This window comes from Cydia strobilella, chromosome 1 (genome assembly GCF_947568885.1).
Source record: "Cydia strobilella chromosome 1, ilCydStro3.1, whole genome shotgun sequence".
Classification (NCBI taxonomy): Eukaryota; Metazoa; Arthropoda; class Insecta; order Lepidoptera; family Tortricidae; genus Cydia; species Cydia strobilella.
The window spans coordinates 21491100-21512461 of NC_086041.1; the positions used below are offsets into that span (position 1 = coordinate 21491100).

A 21362-nucleotide genomic window follows, 5' to 3' on the forward strand; every position below is an offset into this window, starting at 1 on the left:
AATAGGTTTTGCGGAGTCTTGCAAGTTCGCGCTTCGCGCCTTCTTTGACGCGGACCGAAAAACCGACAAAAAACGGGGAACAAAGCGCGAAGGCGTAACTAATCTGCGAAATCGACGCAACACTCGCGTTCGTGACTTCGCGCCGCGATTCGCACGCGAGTGTGGAGGGCCCTTTAGGTTACACGTTCGTGGGTTCGGAGCGTATAAACCGAACCCACGAACGTGTAACCTAAAGGGCCCTCCAAAGAATATAATACTCACCACGCAACTAAGGTAGAAACAATCAAACACAATCTACAGCTAGTATAATTTTTGTAATTAGTATTATAGTATTCATTTATTAAACTTCATTTTAAATACAATATTTATTATAGCACCTTTTTCCTTTAAAAATACTGATGTATTAAATGCATAAAAACTTACCCACTTCTTAGTCTAACTTTAGACCTCCCTCTAGAACAGTATAAATAGGGGCCCCTACTGACTATCTCTTACTCTCTCTCTATAGAGTACCTCTACCCTCTACCTTTCATACGTCGTATGATATCGGCCTGTCAGTTCAGTTCAGTTCTTGGTTCTTATGGCATCTGTCCATTGGGACAATTTTGCCAGTATCAAGGTTGTGGGAGCAAAATTTCAGTATCAGATCTTGATCCAGTCCGTGTAGATGCTTGAGCGGTTGAAGAATCTAAACTTCTATAGGAATAAAAATAGAAATGTTTTTGGCAAAAATTTCATTTTTGGTACTAGCTTTTATCGCTGACTGTACTTTTTTTCCACAGGCAACTAATACTCATCGAGACAATTCTAAAAACCCCACACAATTAGGTTGCGTTGTTTTATCGCAGAGTTCCTATGACCACCTCCTGTCTTCATCATCAGATCAGCTTGATGGTACCATAATATTGCATTGTCACCCGACTTACATGGGTATGCAAATTTTCAGCTTCATCGGAAACCGGGAAGATGGTTAAATTAGTTACCTTAGATTCCATTACATATTTAGTTGATTCCATCATGAAGTTCCAGTTCATATCTTCCGGCTCCATCATCAGATCAGTAATATATTATTGTATTGTCATCAGAACTACATACAGCTGCCAATTTTCATGACGCTACGGTCCTTTGAAGATGGTTAAATTAATTACCTTAGATTCCATTACATAGTTACATACAGGTCGACCTAATAAAAGATTGTTAAAAAGGGGGCGTTCAGAAAAACCAATAGGAACTATAGAAAGTAATGAGCCAACTGCCAGGATCAGGATCATCTTTTTTTTTAAAGGAAACCTTAGAGGAAAGTTTGGTTTGAATAAACAAACAGGTAAAAACTTTTGAAAGGGGCTAGAGCTTGATATTAACATATTTCATAAACTTAGCAAGAACATGAACAAAGGGAGTGTTAACCAGAGTTAGAACAAAAATTTGACAGTTCCGAACAACTGACAGGCCGATATCGTCCGGCGGCTATCGGACATAGTTAATGGGCCCCTTTAAGCAGCGGTAGGTACTCAACAATGGATGTGTGGAGTGACGAGAAAGGATCGGATTAAGAATGAGTATATTAGGGGAAGTTTGAAAGTAGCACCAGTAACGGAGAAGATAAGAAGTAGTAGGTTAGCGTGGTATGGGCATGTGATGAGGAGGGATGAATGCCATATAGGCAAAAGAATGTTAGGGATGAATGTTGATGGACGGAGAGCGTATGGTAGACCCAAAAAGCTATGGATGGATTGTGTGAAAGAGGATATGAGAAAGAAAGGAGTGAGTGCTGAGGTGACGAAAGATAGAGGAGAATGGAAGAGAAAAACATGTTGTGCCGACCCCACATAACGTGGGATAAGGGCAGGAAGAAGAAGAAGAGAGGTACTCAACAATTTATGAGGGCCAAAAACACGGTTTTACCTTCGTAGCCTCGCGCCGCAAGACGAATTTGTTTAAAGGTGACGTTCGAATGGCAAGGTTAGGTATGTAATCTATACCAGTATCACCTGGCGGGCCGCAGGTTGAGTACCGCTAACCAAACCGCTGTACTCAACGCTGACAACCAACTTTTCGCCAAAGTTTAATTTGACAAACCAATCGTTACCAAATAATTATTTCGCAAACATTTCATTTCCCAACCCCATAGTTGCGAAATGAAAATGACGTACTAGGTTGGGTTAGATTAGGTTGGATTATGTAAAGTTGGGAAATGAAATTCGGCCAAATGAAACTTTGGCGAAAAGTTGGTTGCCAAGTGAAATTCTGCAATACAATTTTCGGCGTAAAGGCAGAGAACCGTTCAAACCAGTTCCTCATCCGTAGAGTAAACGACTATTACGTCTAACATACCTACTACAAGATACAATATTAACATGATGTAAATAAGTTATATGATATCGCACATCATGGTTCTTTATACATTTTGTAATTGGGCCTTAAGCTTGAACACTACTACTAGATGGGCAATATTTCTGCAAATATTTCTGAAGGCCATCGGGGTCTACGCGTTGTTCTATCATTCTTAGCGACAAAGCGAAGACTTCATTCGCTATATCCTTGTCCCTGCATAAAGCGGACTCTTCACAGTAAAAGCAGTTGTTGAAATACAGTCCCGTGACGCCTTCGAGCTCCGCCGCCGTTGCTACGTACACTGTCGTGGCGGCTGCTTGTTGCTGGAAGAAAACATACTTAGGTATATAGATATTGATGTACAGTTGGCTGACCTCCCCTATGCAGGGGGTAAGAAAGATATCTCTGCAACCGATGATGACTGATTACGTTTATTTTATATTGGGATAATAGAAACATAATTTATTTTGCTTGGGGCAAGAGAAACCGTTATGAGGAAAGTCCTTCTACGTAAATATAATCAAGTTAATTTTATCCATGCATTTGTTTAATTGTCTTTATCCATCATGGAACAATTGTGTTCCGGGCATTTGGGAGGCGTGCACGGAGCCGAAGCCAACACGTAGATACCATTTTGACAGTTTAATTAAATGTAAGGGGTACGGCATTAGCACATTATCATTTAATTTAGTTTTTAATATCTTTAAGTATCGAACGAACTGTTTATTTTCGCACAAGTGTTTCTCTTGCCCATAATTTATCTTACCTCGCCAAACCTTATTCACGTTTTTTTTTAAATAATATATTGCGTATTAATGATATTAGGGACACAAGAAGTGATCTTACTGAATATCGAGTATTCATACTCATCACATCATAGAAAACGCCAAAACTATTTTAATACATCACTGCTTCTTAACGTCAGTTGTGAATGCGTCATACTCATGTGTCGACGGAAAGTTCCCAAAACTGCAAACTTTTCCACATAGATGGTGTAAAATAATTTATTTTAAATACAGTCAAATACCCTATTTTGAAGAATTAAACAACCCCTCATATGTCAAAAACCGTCCAGCCGTTTTCGGCAGTAGGGTGTGCCAAATAAATGGACATACATACATACGCTCGAAAAACATTACCCTCCTTTTGACGCAGTCGGGTAAAAATTCGGAAACTGCTCCCATTTGTGTATGTGGAACGAAAATTTGCATTTCCAAAATAGATAGGTATTTTTTTATTTTTTGTGAAAAATTCCAGATATTTCCGAGATTATTTTTATACTTCCCGAATCTGCGCACGTAATGCTAATATGGCTGCCACTTGTAGGTATAGTCAAGGTCATAAATATGTTTACATTTTTCACCTTAGGTAATCAAGGGGTGGGCCAGTCGGGGTGTTTTACAGATGGCGTCAGCATTGGTTTTACCTCTCAGTTCTACGAATCCAAATCACATAGAACAGAACTAGAGACAGGTAAAACCTATGCTGGCGTCATCTATAAAATCCTTTTACAGTTGCCCCCCAACCCCATTGAAATAAGGTGCGAAATTGTATATATATTTAAGACTGACTGTTCTTTGAAATAAATAAAATAAGCAACATTTAAGTACCCAAGATTTGGTGAAAGGTCGGACAAACGTGAACGCTAGCCTGTACAGCCACCAAGACTTGCTCAGGTTGGTATACACCATGTTGCCCGGGTGAAGTGAGTTGACGCAAATGCCTTTGCCTTTCCATTCCTCGCTCAGGATCTGAAAATATTAAATTTGTTTCATTTGTAAGTGTAAAGTGGTTTTTAAAAGAAGCATATATTAGAACTTAAAAAAAAATAGCTAAACTTTTTAAGTACATTCTTTATATTGCTTTAGTCCACTTGATTTGATCAAAGAGATACATCTATTTTTGTCACGTGTATCACGTCAATTTTTTTGTATGAGTAAGAGCTTTTTTGTAACTATATTTTTTATGATTTCTTCCAGATGGGCCCATATAAAAAATAAAAACCGAACAAGAACGAGTCGGACTCGCCCATCAAGGGGTTCCGTACAAATTTAACTTATTATTTATTTTATTTTTACATATTTTCTATTTTATACCAATTTACTATAAACGGCCGTATCTTTTTTTACGATAACTTAGAAGTTTTATTTTTTCACAACTTCAAGGGACCATAGAATTGAGTATGGTTTTAATTTCAACTCGATACCTCCACTCGTTCCCGAGATTAAGGGTCTAACCAGACAGACGGACGGACAACAAAATAATCCTATAAGGGTTCCGTTTTTTTTTTGAGATACGGAACCCTAAAAAACACAAAACCAAGTATAAGCTTCACTGATATTTTTTGTTAAAGAGTGATTTGTTGCAGAACCAGAAAACCTTTGGGTAGTTACTTAACTTTGGTTTAATAATCTAAAGGCGGATGATTACAGTACATATTTATGATCCAGACCAGTTTTAGTGATTGTGAACCCATGTTCATTTACAGGTAGACATATAATATTTGAATTTTATTAAAACTACACTTGCCTTTGCGGTTATAACATTGAAGAGTTTAGAATTGTTGTAAGCCATCATTGCACTGTACTGGTCCTTAGACACTGAAAGGCTCTGCTGTGCAAATAGGTTCTTTAGGCTGGCAAAACTGAAAAATATGTAAGATTAATCAAATATTGAATAATATAGGGAGAGTTTGTGCAACAACTAATAATGTTAATGTGTGTATGTGTAATGTTATAGTTACATGTATATTACAGACAAAAATAAAATTTTTGACGTGCCAAAACATAACAGCTGGCCGCACTGCAGAGTTGCAAGGTGCAGTGTTTGCTTGCCGTTGAGTGGACCACACTCTTTATTGCAACATTTGCAACCCTTCTGGTATCATAAACTTCTGAGTGTTCTGCTTACTAGTTACTACTGTATTATTTTAAGTAATATGTAACTATAAGCTACGAAGTGTAATTATATGTACTTACTACAGATGTAGTGCATAATTATTTTCCATCGTATTTTCACGGAAACGTACGAACGTGTATTGCTAGTTCAGTCAGTCTCGGTACAAAAAGTACTGAGGTTGACTGAAGTAGCATGGCAATTACGAACGTTTCCGAGAAAATACGATGGAAAACAATTATGCACTACATCTGTATATAAATTTGTTTAAGTATTTTTTATTTATTTCAGGTAACAAGACAATGCATAATACATTATTTTTGGCGTTGTCATATCATTAGCATACCGTAAATATTTAAACGTAAACAAGTAAAAATTACTTCATTGCACCAAAAGTAGTCATGCATAGGTGTATGACTTGTTATTTGCTTTGCCATTTTTAATGTTTTCGTAATAGGGGATATTACTGTAATGTTCTGCCACCAGAGGGCAGCACTAGCCTTTTTAGAAAATCATAGAGTAACTTATACATACACACATTTAACAGGTTTTTGACAAGTTTTCAGAGATAATAAAATATGACATTGATGCATCAAGGCGGTTTGTTTACAGAGGACCTACCGGGAATAACGCGAATCCGAAATTTCACTATCTGCCTCTTTATCCTCGAATATGCAAGAGTGACAGAGATGTTAGATAACGAAATTTCCATTTTCTTGTTTCACGATAGACCCTTAGATTGTGGTAGTGGCGCCACCTACGCAGAGTTTCGCGTAATATCTCTATTGATTACTGATTAGCTATTTTCTAATAATTTGCTATTAATTGTTTGATATTTTATATTATCAAGTTGCTTACCGATGGGACTCAGAAGAAACAAAAATCACCTTTGAGCCTTTTTTAAGTAGTGATTCCAATAAGATAGCCAGATATAGATGACTCAGATGGTTCACCTGGAATGTTGTCTCATAGTTGTCTTCAGTCTCTGTGAATGGGATACCAAATACTCCAGCATTCAGTATCAGCATATCAAGATGACTGAAAAGAAATAGTGTTTAAGTTACAACCGTAATAAAATGCACAATTGTGAATTGTGACAAAGAATAAGAATAATATTTGCCACCGTTTATAAGAAAAAAAAACATGGTTTTGGATCTCTTGCATAACATTCTTGCTCCCTAGGTTCAAAAAACGATGTTTTAAAAAAGTTTTAGAATCGTAAGTTTTTGACTTTCGCTCAATAGAAAAAAAATCACGAACATGGTCTAAAATGCACTTAAAATTTTTGTGACAAATTATGCACAAAAGCATAAAAACATGAAAATTCCAAATTTTATATTAAAGGAAAAAATGGAAAAAGTTACACTTCCGGCAGGATTTGAACCCGCAACCTCCGCAATCCGTGCGTTGCTCTCAACCAATTGAGCTACGGAAGCCTACCAGAACCTTGCAAAATCTTTCCATTCCTTCCCTTATGTACACACGCCTTTGGGGTGGCGTAAAGCGACATCTACCGTAAGACGATTACATCGGCACCGGAGTCTCAAGTTGCATTGAGAATTCACCAGTAACAATGTGCTAACCCATACTAAAATCAATTTTTTAACATGCAGATACGTCTGCGAGCGATACTCCAAATTTTATATTAAAGGAAAAAATGGAAAAAGTTACACTTCCGGCAGGATTTGAACCCGCAACCTCCGCAATCCGAGCGTTGCTCTTAACCAATTGAGCTACGGAAGCCTACCAGAACCTTGCAAATCTTTCCATTTCTTCCCTTATGTATACACGCCTTTGGGGTGGCGTAAAGCGACATCTACCGTAAGACGATTACATCTTTTTACCGGCACCGGAGTCTCAAGTCGCATTGAGAATTCACCAGTAACAATGTGCTAACCCATACTAAAATCAATCCGGTGCCGTTAAAAAGATGTAATCGTCTTACGGTAGATGCCGCTTTACGCCACCCCAAAGGCGTGTATACATAAGGGGAGGAATGGAAAGATTTGCAAGGTTCTGGTAGGCTTCCGTAGCTCAATTGGTTAAGAGCAACGCACGGATTGCGGGTTCAAATCCTGCCGGAAGTGTAACTTTTTCCATTTTTTCCTTTAATATAAAATTTGGAGTATCGCTCGCAGACGTATCTGCATGTTAAAAAAATTGAACATGAAAATTGCTTCTAAAAATCGGCAATATCATGTTTGAGGGTACTTATCTTATTTATTTAAACATACAAAAACACGATATCCGCGCTCCGTGGTACGCACTTCCATCTCGCTCACGCTTACGCCACAGAATAAATAATAGTACTAGGTACAGAAGGTTCACTCTGTAACAAAACGCGTCAAAATATGACCGCAAGGTGGCGCAAGCGTGAGCTGGCGTCCATTCCGTAGCGGTGCGCGGCAATTACTATGGCTAGACACCAAAATTGGTCTTGGCCGCATGTACTTGTAGCGACGCGACGAAATCGCGGAGTGAGCCACGCCTGCTTGCGCTCAGTGAGAGTGAGAGAAGAACACGAACGTACTGGGCCTTAATAAAAATTAAAATCTTACTCAGAAAATAATGTCTTCACCATCGTTGCACACTTTTTCACACTTTGTAAGGATGACAAATCAAGTTGGATGGCTTTTAAATTTTCTTGAGCAGCATTTGTTTCTTTCACAATGTTTTCTATGGCTGTTTGGGTGGCTTCCATATTCCGATTGGCCAATAATATCTTGCATCCATGACGCGCTAGAGACTTTGCCGTCTCATAACCAATGCCTGTGTTGCAGCCCGTTATCATGGCATATTTTCCATACAAATCTACACCATGTAAAATCTGGAATAAAGATAAAAAAATAAAAAATACAAGATAAAGAAGAAGAACACCTATCGTCTCGGCAAATATTGAAGGTATGACCAAAGAGTATATAACCAGAACCACTACGTTTTACGTAGGGAATGAAAACCGGTAAAAAATTGCATAGAAATTACCGGTATTACTCATACCAAATATTTAACGGTAGTATTCCCTAGTGATGACACTACCATTTGTAATAATAACTTACTTGAAATGCAGTTGAAGATGCATCAAACCTCTGCCTAAAATCATGCACATGTTTTTTCTCCTCCTTAGCAAAAGCTAGTCGGGGATCCACGTAAGTCTTGTGACCAGTTTCCTGCTGAACATATAAAGTCTTCCCCTCTTCATCTACAGTTTTCGACCAGCCAAAGGGCAATTCTTTTGGTATAACTTTCTTACGGCCTGTGCGTGGATGAGTCCATTGGGTTTTGGATGTGCATGTGCTACAAAAAAAATCTGCTTTTTATTTCCTAGACCAGGGGTTCCCAATCTTTTTCAGTCCGCGGTGCACTTTCAAGTTTTAAATTTAATTATCCTAGCTAAGTTATGCGCCCTAGCCCAGCAAGGCTATTCGAAATAGATAAGTAACATGGTGAGGAGGATTGTCTCACGGCGCCCCTCTTTACTGTCCGGCGCACCAGGGCGCCGCGGCGCACAGTTTGAGAACCCCTGTCCTAGACAATTATGAAGAAGAATTAATTAGAAAAAGTAATTGTGTGGTTTTAGGAAACCACGATGCAAGTGAAACTTTTTTCGGATTGTAGGCATTTAACTGAAATTTTCCGAAAAATATTCATTTTAGTAAATATTATGTAGAAAAGGTTTTAAAGAGTGAAATGAAAATAACAAAAACATATTAGTAAAGTAAGTATTTTTATTGCTTTCAATTTGGTATACAAAGATAGTAACTAATAAGAGGCAATTCAACCTACTTGGTTGGCAACAAGTAGGTTGAATTCACCGCTTGCAGCTTCTAACTCTATATCCATTTTCTTTGCAATAATTAGGTATCATATAAGAAGAATTTCGGATAATATAACACAGTTTGCTCCAGAAATTCTTTAAAATTAACACAATAATGATGTCATGATTCGGGTCCATCTTGTAGCTGAAAATTTTAGGCATAGCTCTTACCTCATGTATAAGCAGGTACCTCCATGCGCTCTAGTTCCTCCCAAGTGCCTTTAGCGGAATTAAATCGCACTATATTTTGCAGAATGCCATCGGACATGGTTGTTGTGAACAAAATAAATTATTGAAATTTCCTTGAGCACTACTAAAATTTTAATTCTCCAGGTATTCTAATATTGGGAGGCCACTTTCTTTATTTGAATCATTCTCATGTTTAATGCTTGCTCCATTTTAATTTGGTTACACTTTAATAGTACATTGTGATACAAGTGTGCTAAGTTGGTCATTACACACGAGACGATATTGTGCGCGCGAGCTGTAAGCGAGCGCGCAATAAGAAAGCCGATGTGTGTAATGACCAATGTACACGCGTTTCATACGACGTTTTTCAACACACTTGCACACAAAAAAGAAACTTTCATATTAATCAAATTTTAATTGTTAAAACAGTTGGTAAAAGTCTTGCATCTGTCATACTGCCCGCCGCCCCTCGCCCCGGCCGCGGGCGGACCGGCCCGGCCGCGGGCGGACCGGCCGGGCCGCGGCAGGCGCGAGGGGGCGCTGGTGCCCGCCAGTCCGACCAACTAAAGAAGGCTCCGTTTCCATTAGCGGAAGCCGCTCGACCCCAATTTCAAAGGAATACCGCAAATCGATGTACAGGTTAGCCGTTTGGCACACACATTCTAGAGGCCAAAACAAAATTTTAAACCCGCAGTTCTTAAAAAAATTTCGCTGCGGGGGGAGTGGTAAAACATTATTTTTTTTGTATGGAAAAAAAAAAATATTTCCAAAACCTATCGAGTGTGGTATCATACGAAAGGGCTTTTTGAGGCGATTCTAAAAATATATCACATCATTACATTTCGGGCTTTTTTTTTTAAATTAAAACAAAAAGAATTTTTGAAACATACCAAGTTTGGGCTTCTCCAGACACGATATGGCTGATTTTTTTTTGTACAATATACCACAAATGATACGTGATATTATCATGTTTAACCCCAAGAAAGCAATTTTGAAAGTAATATCATTAGCAATTTTTTTTTAATTTTTCAATTTTACAAAGTGACACAGTTCTACTTCAATACCTATTTCACGAGACTTATGGAACTATACTGCAGATATAGTGGAGTCAATATAAAGTTTAAGTTACATTAAATGCACACTCAAATTTTTCTACATGGGTGAATTCTATATCATATTGAATACCCGTCTGTAAAGTAACAACTTGATATCAGTTCCCGTTTTTGAGAAATAAAACTTTTTTTTAAATCTTTTATACTACTTAAACAATAATTCCCACATAAGATATTTTTCGTAGAATGGGTTATGAAGCTTATACGACTACACGGTCAGAATATCTCTCGACAATAATGTAAATTATAGATTTATTGAAACAAATTATTATTTTGTAAGTTTTTCATGACCGAGGAACTCCCACACCGAGAGAAAAGTTTACTATGGTGGTTATGAAGTAGTTGTATCGATCATGTTTAAAAATCTCCCGAGTCACTACTATATTTGTAGAATAGCAGCAAGATTTTGGAAACAAACAGCAAATAATGTTCTGCACAATTAATGGACATTTCTAGTTTTTTGCCAGTAACTGCACAAGTTATGGAAGAATAACATATTCATTTTTCTCTCGATAATTAAATCAATTTCCAGCATAAAAAATTTAAAAAGTATGCGGTATTTCCAGGCATTCACAGAGGCCAATTCGAACTTTATTTAAGATGTCAATAATATATCATTTTGTTATCATTCGCCCGACCGTCTCGCTCGCACCAAAACATATTTTAACTAGTACGAGCGAAACGCACACGCAAATTAAAAAAATGACATCTTTAATAACAAAGTTCGAATTAGCCTCAAGGTATATTAGGAAAGTATACCTTATGGCTTATGGCATTGCGTTAAGGTTCAATAGTTCAATGCATTAAGTGTCTGTCTTTATATGAAAAACGATAGCTGTCAAATTTTTATATCTATTCACAAAACGTTTAGAATACTGGATGCTGTGTCAGATATAAATAGACCCTTGAAGTCTATTATGCTTGATCTGAATCTTACTGGTTAGTAAGGACCGTCCACTTAGTTATACTTCGAATAGCCGCACGGACAAATTATAAAGCTAATTTCGAATTTTAAATTTTGACAATTCACGAGAAGAGTAACGTAACGTCAAACGATATGTTTGTCCCTTTTCAACGATCCTGTCATCCGATGCTTTTAGTAGCGGGAGCTGTGAGAGTGAAAAGACGCAAATGTCAGCAATTCTTACCGCTTGGTATTTGTCAGCGAGCGCATCGCGACATGAAACCAGTATGAACCTGGCCCTCGATTACGTATAATTGTAAGGAAACTTGGGATCAAGTTATATTAGTTTAAGGTCTAACAGTTGAGAATAAGACGTGCTCTGAATTTACAGTCTGGAAATTTTTTATGGGCCCTGAAGGGAAAGTGCCTTAAAACCTTAAGTTAGCTCATTTTATTTTTAAAAAGAAACAAAACTGCATTCAAAGGTTTTTTGAAATTCGCTTGTCTCGCCTGGGAATCGAACCGACTAAAAATTCCAAACAATAAACACTCCCTATTTTATTCTACTAGTCGATACAGTTAATGTTAATGATAACATTTCTTCAAGAAACATTAGGTCTTACACTTGTCTGTCGTACAAAATTTCCATAAAATCGAATATTTAGTACTCAAGAATATTTTTAGACAAGCAAAATTAAAAAAAAAACACCTTTGAATGCAGTTTAGTTTCTTTTTAAAAATAAAAGAATGTCTCCTTTAAGTAAAATGAGCTAACTTAAGGTTTTCAGAGAATTTCCCTCCAGGGCCCATTAATTTGATTATTAAATTATAGTGGTAAGTAAGCGCATTGAGTATGCACTTTTGTCTCAGGCGATGCCGCTTGGCACGATTGATTGTTCCTTAGGGCAAATAAAACTGATTCAGCCCGGTAGCCACGAGATCGTAACGCCCCCCAAAAGGGGGGTGAAAGGGTCGGCTCCCCAAGTCCAATCTATGCTATATTTCTTCCTGCTCTTAGCAACTAGGGCAACTTATATATCATTTTCGTATAATTTAGGAACGAGGAATTCATTTTTGAAATAATTATTAGACCTTTCCATACAAAAAAATGAGTTGTTTACAAAAAATTTAAATGTTATGTAATTTTTGTGACACTTTTCCCTGTTACAATTACAGTGTGGCGATTTGCACTAAATAAAAAAATGGGCAATGTAGCCCATTTATTGTTCATTCTGGAAAATATCACTTTAAAGGAATAGCTGCCGAAACGCCTGTCAAAAAAGAGGCGTTTTTTTCTTACTTAGCGGCGTTTTAAGTTTCCAAAGTTTTTATTCCTTACTTGTTGTTTTTATTCCTCACTTGTTGTTTTTATTATTTTTTCGCAACTGTGTTAAAAAAACGTCGTTCGATACACGTGCGGAAATGTCATTCTTCACTCGCCCCGAGTCTTGCCAGATATCTCGGTACTCATGAAGTAATGACATACTTTCCGCACTAGCATCGAAATGTACTATTCCAATAATCGACAACAAAAAGAAACATGCTGTATTGGCAGTGCTTTTGGCAATTTATGTGTGCTACTCTGCAGCGGCGCCACCATAATGAATATCAATGGGTTATATGGTAAAATGAAGGTACATCATGTACCTATAATGTTCCTATCTCGGTACTCGTGAAGTAATGACATACTTTCCGCACTAGCATCGAAATGTACTATTTATTCCATTTGGGCACCAAGAAGTATGTTGGTAGTAAACCTTTTAGTGCGAGTAAAATAGTATGTAATAATGATATAATAATTATATATAATATTGTTAATTTACTAAAGTTTCATTATTGCGTCATTTCATCTCATAACCCTACCTACCCATTGAATTGAATGACCTTTTTCACGTTTTCTGCAGAAATGCAGTCGACTGCAGCAATATTGAAGCGCGACATTGCTGTCGACTGCTACGGCAGTAGCTGTAAATGTCAAAATCAAATTACCTGTCTGGATTTTGACGTTCATTTAAAATAAATAATCAAAGGGGATCATCGATTTTGGGCCCGGAGGACAAACCATCGCGTATATTATGGTACACTACGCAGACGGTTACAGTAATTATAAACGCATTTGATTACGGAAACAGATATAATATTGGGTGTAAATGAAACGGGAATGTATTATACAATAAAATAAATTATATCTATTATTAATTTCCGTAAATCACACCATCATCTTTATTAGCATAGCATAGCTTAACGCTAAATTTCTCACAAACCGTGAGGTTTTCACTAAGGAGTTTAAAATTCTCTTTGCACTAAACTTTATGGTTGGTAGAAAAGTCTGTATTCTAATTTGGCACTAACTGCCACTGTCTGTCATTGCTATGTCATAGCCTCATAGCTGACATACGTGAGATATATGCCGGAATGTATGCATTGCGCGTTTTATCGGAGCTTTGCCTGAGGTGTGTTAAGTAAGCGCGCAATCAAAATTAAACATGCGTAAACAATCGTTACGCGTACCGATGAAACTGGGTAATTAGTCATGGGAGAATTAACGGTCGACCGCATCGCGAACTCTCGGCAGTTCAAGCGGACCGATCGTCTACCGCGAACATTGAAGTGAGACGGAGATATGGAAGTCGATCAAACGTTCTCTACAGTGAATCAGTACCCGTCAGTTAGTGTCTGCGTGGGTAATTTAAATAGCTTGGACGTCGTAATAATTATGGTTGTATTCCATACAATATTACATATACGTGAGAAATTTTTTGTTATTACACTAACATGAGTAAGAGATTTATGAAGGTGAAACAAAAGTCGAGTGTCCATTTTCTATAAGCAACAAAAAAAATTTCGAAACAAAAATGGTTAATAGTAATTAAACGGATTATTTACGTTAGAGATTTTTTTATAGAATATAGTAAATATAAAGAGCTTAATTAACATGTAATTTTTATGTACACATTAGTTGTTATTTTTATGTAAAAAAATTTTTTAATAAAGAAAGTTATTGGGGGCAGGTTTCTGTGTCAAGCTGGAAGAAAATATAAATACTTAATGAGTATATGCTTGAGAACAGCATATTAGAAAATCTCTAGTGTGGGGATTGATGTTTTGGTTTATTTTTCTATTTTAGTAATAATTTGGATTTATAAAAAAAAATGACATATTTTGTGGAGATTTTTTTCAAAATATATTATTTGTAACATAGGTAATCACATCTCAAAAAATCTCTAATGTGAGAATTAATGTAGATTTCTCATACATTTTGAACTGTGCTGACCGGCCTAATACGGTACATATTAATCATAAAATGATACGTAATATCCATATATCCAACGGGAAATACCTCTTTAACCCTTTAACTGCGCCTTTTCATCAGTTGTATAATTTGTTTAGTTATTGACACAAAATATCAAGCTTGTATCCTCCAGCTACGATATACCTTACTGATTTTTTTTTGTACAATATACCACAAATGATACGTAATATCTTGATATCGAACCCCAAGAAAGCAATTTTGAAAATAATATCATTAACATTTTTTTTTTTAATTTTTCAATTTTACAAAGTGACACAGTTAGAAACTTCAATACCTATTTCACTAGACTTATGGAACTGTACTGCAGATACGGTACATATTAATCATAAAATGATACGTAATATCGAACGGGAAATACCTCTTTAACCCTTTAACTGCGCCTTTTCATCGGTTGGTATAGTTTGTTTTGTTTTTGACACAAAATATCAAGATTGTATCCTTCAGATACGATATATGTACCTTACTGATTTTTTTTGTACAATATACCATAAATAATACGTAATATCTTGATATCTAACCCCAAGACAGCAATTTTAAAAATAATTTCTTTAAGATTTTTTTTTAAATATTTTTCATGTGTATAATTTTTCAATATTGAGAAATTAAAAAAAAATCTAAATGAAATTATTTTCAAAATTGCTTTCTTGGGGTTAGATAATAAGATATTACGTATCATTTGAGGTATATTGTACAAAGAAAAATCAGCCATATCGTGTCTGGAGGAGCCCAAACTTGGTATGTTTCGAAAATTCTTTTTGTTTTAATTTTAAAAAAATGCCCGAAATGTAATGATGTGATATATTTTTAGAATCGCCTCAAAAAGCCCTTTCGTATGATACCCAGCGGCGGCTGGTGATTCTATATTATGGGTGTTCACTATCACAGTAAAAAACTACACATTCAATTAACCGACACAAAATACGGTCATTGAACTCTCTTATAGAATTTCGCTATTACGAATATCTTGACGACCGATAGACGCTAACTGCAGTTCATTTTACAAATGGATTCTAGGTTGTGAATGTTGTTTTAAAATTTTATGGAAATATGTGCTAAATTGTTAACACATCGGTTTCGGTCCAAGCAAACTCACCGCACAGCCGTCGCCCGGCCCGCCCGCGCCCGCTCCAAACAAGACATATGTACTTAGGTAGGTAACACGATAAACTAAAACACCTAGTTACTTTTATCACAGCGTCATAACACAACCACGGTGTTTTTGCATATTGATCTTATTTAATGACATATAAGTTTTTGTTTTTGACGAACATTGTTACGAAAGTTCAAGGTTTTCCTTTTATATTGAACTCGAGTCGATTTTGTAAACATTTTTCACATTCTCCCGTTAAATTCATTCATTTTAAATACCTCACAACAAACAAATTATGTGCACTTACTGCTTAAACTCTTGGTTAATTATTTATAATAAAAAAATGCCAAAATTCCATTCACGCGCGTACTTTAAAATTGACTACTAACTAAGGTCTGTTTACAAACAAGTGACAATATGGCGCGCACAATGCGCGCGCATTCGACGAGAGGGCGCAAGGTCAAACGGGCTACGGAGCGCCGCTCCAATTTTACCTCTTTCTTCATAGAAAATCTTCTGTTTCACGTGCGGAACTGTAGCGAAACTTCTCTTTCGCTCTCATTGAATTTCCTATTGATTTTATGTACTAAATCTTTTTCATAGGAGCGCAATCCAAAGCGCTCCGCTTCGCGCGTTACCTATGATTCCTATGAAATTATAGGAGTAGGCCGAGTAGTATAGGCCGTCTATAAACTTATAATGAATAAAGGTAATTATTTAATTGGTATTTTACTTTTGTACGATAGATCTTAAAGAGTAATATATTAATTAGGCACTATAATTTCATTATGATTATTTATGGGAGTGCACTGCACAAGCGCTCCTTAGAGGAAGCCGCGCCTGATGATACCACATACCATAGGTTTAAAAAAAAAATTTTTTTCCATACAAAAAAACAATGTTTTACCACTGCCCCCCGCAGCGAAATTTTTTTAGGAACTGCGGGTCAAAATTTTTGTTTTGGCCTCTAGTATGTGTGTGCCAAACGGCTAACCTGTACATCGATTTGCGGTATTTTTATACGAACGGGTTATACTACATGCATATTATTAGCAATCAGTTACCTTCTTAACTCAGTTGCATAATATAATGAAAAAGCACGAGTGGTAATAGTGGTATAATATACTGAAAAAGCACGCGTGTTTAATATCTCGGATTATGAGCCATAAATCGGTGGAATAAAAACGTCGTTTTGAGCAAGTGTGTTGAAAAATTAATAGAGAAAAAAAAGCTTATATTATATCTGTTTACATTTACATTTGTCAGACAGTAAACAACAGTTGCTAGGTTACAACTGGCAGGATGACTGGCAAATAGTCATGTAGCGAATGTTCTTTCACATTTAGAATATCGAATATTCTAGATAAACATAAAGAATAATGACCAAAATACAGACAAAAGACTATGAACTCTAACCAATCGAATTAAAATAGTAGATTGTGTCACAAGGGAGCAAAATGACATATTTACGGCGATGGCGTACAATTGAATCCTAAACGAAGTGAAGGATTCTATAATAGAATCCCGAGAGTAGCGAGGGGTTCTAAAGTAGAATCGTGAGCGTAGTGAGGGATTCAAGTGTATTACGCCCAAGATGCAAATAATTTTGCTACCATGTGACACATATTGCTTTTCACATCACCTATGAGGTAATTATAATGTTTAAAACTATTATTTAAGCTAAAATAATTTTTAAGAAAAAAAAAACCGACTTCAATGGGGGATGCCGCTGAAAGTTTACTTATTGTTGATGGTGCACTCTTAGATTCCAGACAATGAAATGAAATAGACAGCATATTTTGCGTAATTATCCTAATCCATCTTTTGACTAATTTTGCCTAATTGCCTAATTATTATAATATTGCCTAATAATGTAGAAAAGGAGGTAAAACCACCCACTTTTCTAGTAGCATTTCATTTTTGTAACGGTCGCAATTCTAACCTAACCTACTTTTCTGATAGCATTTCGTTTCTGTAAGGGTCACAGTTCTGACCTAACCTAACCCACTTTTCTAGTAGCATTTCCGGGTCCGGGTCTGGGTCCGGATCCGAGTCCGTGTCCGGCTGTCCGGGTCCAAGTTTGGGTCAGAGTTCGGTCCGGGTCCGGATACGAGTTGGGGTCCATGTCCAGACCCGGGTCCGGGTCCGAGTCCGGGTCCAAGTTTGGGTCTGGGTCCATAAGGAAGAGAACAAATCGCCAAACGTGAACTATGTGTCATTGAAGAGTTCCATTCTGATCATCATCAGCAGTTCCACTTAATCAAATGTCACTTTTTTAAACGTAAATGCTGGATTTGTTGATGAAAATACAAAAATCACAATATGTATGCATTTCACATTTGAGGAGTTCCCTCGGTTCCTCATGGGTCTCATCATCAGAACTCGAGCTTGACAAAAATATGCCTTAAAAACTTAAGTTGCTTAACAAACATAAAGAAGAGGACAAATCGCCAAACGTAAACTATGCGTCATTAAAGAGTTCCATTCTGATCATCATCAGCAGTTCCACTTCATCAAATGTCACTTTTTAAAATGGAAATGCTGGATTTGTTGATAAAAATACAAAAATCACTATATGTATGCCTTTCACATTTGAGGAGTTCCCTCGATTCCTCATGGATCCCATCTTCAGAACTCGAGCTTGACAAAAATGTTTCTTGAAAACCTAACTTGCTTAAAAAACATAACGAAGAGGACAAATCGCCAAACGTGAACAATGCGTCATTCCGTTCTGATCATCATCAGCAGTTCCACTTCATCAAATGTCACTTTTTTAAATGTAAGTGCTTGATTTGTTGATGACAATACTAAAATCACTATATGTAAGCCTTTAACATTTGTGGAGTTCCCTCGATTTCTCATGGATCCCATCATCAGAACTGCGTTTTGACAAAAACGGGACCAATCTGTATGTATATACTTACAATCAAAAAAAGAATTTTCAAAATCGGTCCAGAAATGACGGAGTTATGGAGTAACAAACATTAAAAAAAAACATACAACCGAATTGATAACCTCCTCCTTTTGAAATCTTGAAGTCGGTTAAAAAATACTGTAAAAAAAATGTAAAAATTGTGTACTACAACAGAAAAGTGTTACTTTGATCCCTCCTAGCAGTGAAGAAAAGTGCCACTTTGGGGAAGAAAAGTGCCACTTTGATCCCTCCTAGCAGGGAAGAAAAAGCCCTTTTGCGAATTGGTGATGTGAAAAAGAATTTTACTAACAAACATACCCATTATTCTTTTATTTGTATTTGACAAAATCCCACCATATTTGTATTTTGACATATAATAAGGTTAATAAGGTCTACTTTCCTTAACCCATTATAGACTAGCGGTCCCATATGGTACCATTAATTTACGACTTTTATTTTCGCGTGATTGGCCAAATTGCGACGCGTAAGACGGGCTTTTATTGGCGAAAGTTGATCTAGGAGACATAACGCTGCCGACTATTAACCTAAAACAGTACTTATTTACATCAGTCGCGTGTGATTGAATGTCAAAGAAGGTGCATCGCAAATTTCGCGGAAAAATGTTTACGCCGTTCAAGTAAGTTACAATATTTGGTTTACTAACAGATAAATAACGAATGTTATTGCAAAATTGTTTAATTTAGTATCATTGCTTTAGTTTAATTTATTTATCTAGTGCCGGTAAGTATAAATATTATAACTACAGCGTGTTAAAGTTACTGGTACCGTACGGGATCGCTAGGCGATTCCCGTGCGATTTTTTCAACAACCTTTCGTTTTTTATCTGTTAAGTAGTTTTATTGTTTTTAGTAATAAACAATAGTGATTTTACATTTTATCGAAAGATCAAAATGCAGTATTATTTAGTAATCATATTTTATCGTTTTTTATAAAGTTTTGTCATGTTTTGTACACTGCGTACACGAGGCATTGGCAATTTTAGAGGATAATGAGGACATTGAGGCTGAGGAAAAAAAAAATTGAACCTCCAGATCCCGCCATCGCTTCCGATGAAGATTCAGGCGAAGAAGATGCTGGTGCTTTAATAAATAATTTGAACGGCAGACAACTCAACGCCGCATGCGAAGTTGTATTCCGTCAGTCCTCACGACCGCGTCGGTCATGCCGCAATAAGAATACCGTATCTAGCCAAGAAGATGGAGAAGATAAGGGACTAAGAGGCCGCAGCAAGCTGCAAGTGCAGCTGGTCAATTGGATTTTTGTCGGCAAATAACACAAACGTATCTAACCAGATATCAAAATCTACCTCTTACCAACCAACTTCTAAATATTCCCGAACTGACAGCCGTTCAGTGACGCCATAAGGCACGATGGTCGAAACCACCTTCTCATTCCTTCTCAGAAGCGACGAAGGTCTGCGTACGAGAACTGTCAGGCTCGGTCGAGATTGAAATGTTCGAAATGTTATGTAGGATTATGTGCTGCATGCAACTACGAATTTCATGTAAAGTACCTGAATTATTTTTTTGTAACGTCTCGGAAGCTCATTTATTAAATAAATATAGTAAAACATACGTACTGTATGTTATTAAGTTGCAACCGAAGAGGCTGATTTATTAAATAAATAATATAAACATATTTGTACTCTTATTAATTTCATAGTATTTCCAAATATTTACCTCAGTACGTGCCTAGCGGTCCCATATGGTACCAGCGTTTTTTTTCAAAACCAAAGGTCTCACAAAATTTTTATTACTAAAACTTCGTAACATAAGCTCTAATAAATAACATATTAAAAAATTACAAAAATTGGACACCTCAAAAAAACTCAGTCTATAATGGGTTAAAATATTGTATGAAATTACAAGCAAATATTGGCTTTAATGAATTAAGTATTGTATCCGTGATGTTCGAAAACAAAAAATTGTATGCTTATTTTAAAGTCTATGAACTCGTAAGTACTAAAAATAAAGTAGAATTTTACTAATGCTGAATTATGTAATGCGACATGCTGAAGGCAGCCCAAAAAATTTAGATAATCTAGTTCCTGATATTCACATAATGCTGAATGTACCTGACAAATCTTTTTGTTACCTTCGATTAGGTAATTGATTTAAATGAGTACTGGTTGGTTAGTTACTGCACCAGGCCCACTATGAATAATTATTGAATTCATCTGCTCAACATTCGATACATTGGATACAAACCACAATCAAGATAAAGCGAAGTTAAGACTAGCAAGAACTTGCATGCAATTTTCATTACATTGCGGTATCTGATAAACATTTTGAATGCAGTTTACCTTAGTAGTCAGCAATGTAACGTAAATTGCACGCAAGTTCTTGCTAGTCTAAACCTCGCTTAAGAAACTTACTTTACGAAGTAAACACTTCCATCTTCGGTGGATTTTTCTTCCCAACCTGGAGGTAATTCATCTTCACTGTCTGAATCCAAATTATGCATCGTATATATTATTTGTTTTCTTATTTTTAACTCTTAACAATTCTTATAACTGACTAGAATAAAATATTTGTTGTGACTTGCTTGAGCGAGTCCTGCAACTCCTGCGAGTCACTTCTGACAGTGACATGTGAGTCATGTCATGTGACACTGCGAGTTGCGACTGTGACACTAGAAGCGGACTTCCGGTTCGAGCGCCATCTTGATAGTTAGCATCGTGATTAATTACTTTGTTTTTTGCTTATTAATATTGTTTAAAGTGTAATATCGATAGCTTATTATACAGTAAACTAATGTGGTAGTGTGCAGTGAATGG

General features: G+C 36.5%; 1 protein-coding gene across 1 annotated transcript; it reads right to left on the reverse strand.

Annotated features, from left to right (window-relative positions):
- Positions 1-295: 295 nt before the first annotated feature.
- On the reverse strand, positions 296-21145 carry LOC134741915 (WW domain-containing oxidoreductase). Its single transcript, XM_063674787.1, has 7 exons — positions 20961-21145; positions 8286-8523; positions 7788-8056; positions 6088-6267; positions 4864-4978; positions 3945-4085; positions 296-2657 (listed from the first exon to the last, which is right to left on the reverse strand). Exons 1-7 carry the CDS (start codon positions 21047-21049, stop codon positions 2421-2423), a joined length of 1269 nt encoding a protein of 422 aa, XP_063530857.1. The 5' UTR covers positions 21050-21145; the 3' UTR covers positions 296-2420.
- Between the last annotated feature and the right edge of the window lie 217 nt (positions 21146-21362).

Coding starts and splice junctions, on each gene's coding strand:
- LOC134741915 (XM_063674787.1), bottom strand. CDS start 21,049: ATGCATAATTTGGATTCAGACAGTGAAGATGAATTACCTCCAGGTTGG. Junction 6,268..7,787: donor GTGAAGACATTATTTTCTGA/GTAAGATTTTAA, acceptor ATTTCTTTTCAG/TCATCTTGATATGCTGATAC. Junction 2,658..3,944: donor GACCTTTCACCAAATCTTGG/GTACTTAAATGT, acceptor GTTTTCTTCCAG/CAACAAGCAGCCGCCACGAC.